The 3,598-nt window shown below is 65.0% G+C and overlaps 1 protein-coding gene across 1 annotated transcript; it reads left to right on the top strand.

Annotated features, from left to right (window-relative positions):
- Positions 1 to 1,781: 1,781 nt before the first annotated feature.
- MNEG_2256 (hypothetical protein) lies at positions 1,782 to 3,240 on the top strand (the record flags this gene model as incomplete). Its single annotated transcript, XM_014049259.1, has 4 exons — positions 1,782 to 1,910; positions 2,036 to 2,084; positions 2,246 to 2,750; positions 2,950 to 3,240. Coding segments are annotated over 4 exons (974 nt in total), but the record flags the coding sequence as incomplete, so codon positions are not given.
- Between the last annotated feature and the right edge of the window lie 358 nt (positions 3,241 to 3,598).

Below are 3,598 nucleotides of genomic sequence, written 5' to 3'. Positions count from 1 at the left end.
GGGCCGGCGGACGCGCCAGAGGCGGCGAGGGCGAGCAGGGCGGCCGCCAGGAGCAGGAGGGGGGCGCGGCGCGACATGGCGGCCTGGCGATGAGGGGTTCGGGGCAGGTGTGGAGCGGTTGCTTGGTGAGCGTGGGCGGGAGAGTGGTGGGGCGCGGGGCTGGAGTGATGGGCACGCAGGGCCTGCAGGCCGACCGACGCTCTGGTGCCCTGCGGTGGCTGCGCCCCTGTCCTCACCTGTCCTTTGGTGACGGCTTGCTGGCGGGTGGTTGGGTGCTCTGCAAGGCCTTTGGAGCGTCCAACTTCAGCTTGAGCGCCTGACTGTGAATAACAATGAATTTGTGGCGGCCTTTTAAGCGCACACGGGGGTGGTTGGTCATACAGCCGCGGGCAGCTTCAACGGGAGCTGCCGGGAGGCCGGGGCTCCCGGCTCTGGGCCAGTCATCGCCGTTCACTCCTTTTTTGTGAAAATATGGCAAATAAATCTGTTATCGCGCGTGCTGGTGTGCGGGGCTGTCGGCTGGCAGGAGCCAGCGAAGGTCACCTCACACGCAACAGCGGCGATGCCCGGCGGCTGGCCGAAGAACCCAACCACCCACAAGGTGGCCGTCCACAACTCAGTTGATTTGAAATTGCCGAAAGCTGCCTTATGGCTTGAACATCACACCCTTTCGACAACAAGCAGGCTGTTAATACGATACGATGCGGCCGCCAAATGCTCGCACTGTGTGTGCTCTGCTGCGCAAGCAGAGGCGTCGTGCAAGAGACATGGCATACGCATGCAGGTAGCATGTAGCATTAATCTTCAAGGATCTTATCATGCTGTATGTTTGATATCTGGAATGACACGCATGGCTCAACCCACCTGAGTGGGAAAAGCACCACCCATGGAGGCTTTGGCCCTCCATGAGCACCTATTCAGCATCCTCGCTCGATAGTTGACACAGTGACTGGCCACTGCTGTTGAAAGGCACAAAAAATGGGGGAATTGCTGATCGCTGCCGCTCATCTGGTTCCGCCAGAGGTGACAAGCTGAAGCACAACAACAAGGGGGGGGGGGAAGATCTCGCCACAACGTGGTGGTCGCAACCCAGGTTCGGCCGCCGCGCAAGCAACGTCGCAGTGATGCCAAGTACATGAAGTGATGAGATCAGCAGGTTGTCAGTGGCTACCATGCCGGTCCTGCTTGGATGCTGCACGGCAGTCCTCGCATCGCCCCTGGCTGTGGCCTCCACGATTGGCGGGTCGCAACCCATCCGCTCACGAATTGTACGTATTCTGTTGCATTGTACCTTGCAACATGACGATAGGACCCCGGGCGACATCATACTGTTGGGTGCTGTCGATATTTTTGGCTCTTGAGCTCAGTGTCACCCTGCAACAGCACGGCGTCGAGCAGCAGGCTGCGGTCGCGCAAAACTGTGCGCTTGTGACCCTCGACGCTTGGGTATCAACGAATATCCTTCTTCAAGATTATTTCCATGTCATTGTGTTTCAGGACTCGCCAGGGCTGATACAATGGATGATGTTTGACCGCAAAGCTGTAACAGACGCACTGACGGGGGCCTGCATCACATTTGAACACAGCATATGACTTGACACTCATCCCACGGCTGCACGATGCAGCCTCCGAGGGCGGTCAGCCCCCACGCAGCAGGCGCCTTCAATGCGCTCGCTGCAGAATACGAGCGGCAACAGATGACAGATGCACAAGGTGTGTTGATTAAAAACGATTCTTTCTAGGCAGATACCAGCTCCCTCGCAGAGATGAGTGTGCTGACCATGAACCTGGCTTGCTTTCAACCTGGCGCTGCTGCTGCTGCTGCTGCTCCTGCATCGCGCGCAGACTTTTGCAGCAGCGGGAGCGCGAGTGAGGAGAGCGGAGCGGGCCTGTCGCTGGGCAAGTGCAAGGTGAGGGTGCCACGCGGACTGCGGCGCCGCAAATGGCAGTCTCAATGCATGCGTACGCTGGCACCATGCATGCCGCGCCGCGACATGCCGCCTCCACCACCGCCGATGGCTGCCGCGCTGCGCAGGCGCCACCCCCGGATGCCGCGGCGCAGATCATGGCCGCGCTCGGCAGAGGTGAGATCGCAGCGGTGGCGCCGTGCGTGCGCAGTGCCCGCGGGGCCTCTCATTCGCGTCTGTCCTACCCGCCGCGCTGCAGCGGCGCGTGCATCAGACAGCCAACCCTTTTGCTGCGGCCAGCTCATCATCTACTCATCCGGCACGCCCCGCTGCGCCAGGCGCGCGCGCGCAGCCGTCTGGCCGCGAGCCGCACACCACTGCCTACTCTGCATTGGACTACCAGCTCGATGCCGTCGCCGGCCGGCTGAGCGTCGGCCCCTGCCTCATGGGCGGCGATTATGGCGCCGGCGGCGTGCCACTCATGGTCGAGTCTCCCTGGCCGTCGTCCGCCGGCGTGGCGCCGCCGCCGCCGGCCCGCGCCGCGCGCCCGCGGAGCGGCGGCGCCGAGGGGTCGGGGCCCCGGCAGGTTCGTCAGCGCCCGCGCGTAGCTGGGGCGGAAGCTGCGTGGCCGGCCGGCCCCGCGCTCACGCTCACGCGCGCCAGCAGCGACGGCAGCCTGTGCGGGGAGCTCTCCCCCAGCGGCGTGGAGGCGGCGGCGCGCGGTGCGGCGAGGGCGGCGGCCGAGGCGGGGGCGGCTGCGGCGGCGGCGACAGGTGGCGGCGGACGGGACGACCTGCCGGTCGACTGCCCGCCCATGATCTCAAACCCATTCTTCTGGTTCGGGTGAGTTTGACAAGATGGCTCGTGGCACGGGTTGGCTGATTTGGTTTGTTGCTGGGGTCAGCCACGTCCCATGCCCACTCGTCATCATATTGTGAGTGCATCAACGTTTGAGCAGCGGTTGAGACATGCAAAAGACACGTCGCATCGAAACAAACTCCTTAACACTTTTTGTCCCTGGCATGCCCGCATGTCCCCGCAGGACCGGCCAGCTGGCGGAAGCGCCCGCCGCCACGCCCTCGGACGGCGGCGCCGCCCGCAGCCCCGCGGGCGCGGCGTCCCGGAGGGCCGCCGGCGCGCTGTGCTCGTACCCCTGCACGGCCGACGAGGGCGCTGGCCCCGACGGCGACGCACGCAGCCTAGCGGGGGCCAGCAGCGCGAGCAGCGCGAGCATGGCGGCTATCGCGGCAGCGGGTGACGAGGCCGTGGGCGACGCTTCCTCCGCCCCGACCAACGCCGAGGCCGCTTTCACAAACCCTTTCTACTACGCAGGGTGAGCAGCGCCCCCGCCGTGGCCGCCAACGCTTGCGGAGGGAGCGTCCCGGCCGCCGCGTGCGGAGGCTTCTCCATTTGATTCGTCTTCGATCATCACTCTCATCGTTTGACCACCGTTGACCACCGTTGACCGCCGTGCTGACCAGGTCGCCGAAGCCTGGGCAACCGGGCGACGCACTGCCATCCATCTTTACTGAAATGGGCGGTGCGGCGTCGCCGTCGCGCAGCTGCGCCGCTTGCGATGGCGCGCGGCGCTCTGCCGCAACCAGCGGCAGCGGCGGCAGCAGCAGCAGCCCGCCGTCGCCGCAGCACAGGCAAGACCTGCGCCGCCAGCGGCGCCTCACCGCGCAGCAGCT

This window comes from Monoraphidium neglectum, assembly GCF_000611645.1.
Source record: "Monoraphidium neglectum strain SAG 48.87 unplaced genomic scaffold scaffold00249, whole genome shotgun sequence".
Lineage (NCBI taxonomy): Eukaryota > Viridiplantae > Chlorophyta > Chlorophyceae > Sphaeropleales > Selenastraceae > Monoraphidium > Monoraphidium neglectum.
Note: the sequence above shows the minus strand (reverse complement) of the source record. Positions and strands in the feature narration are given on the sequence as shown.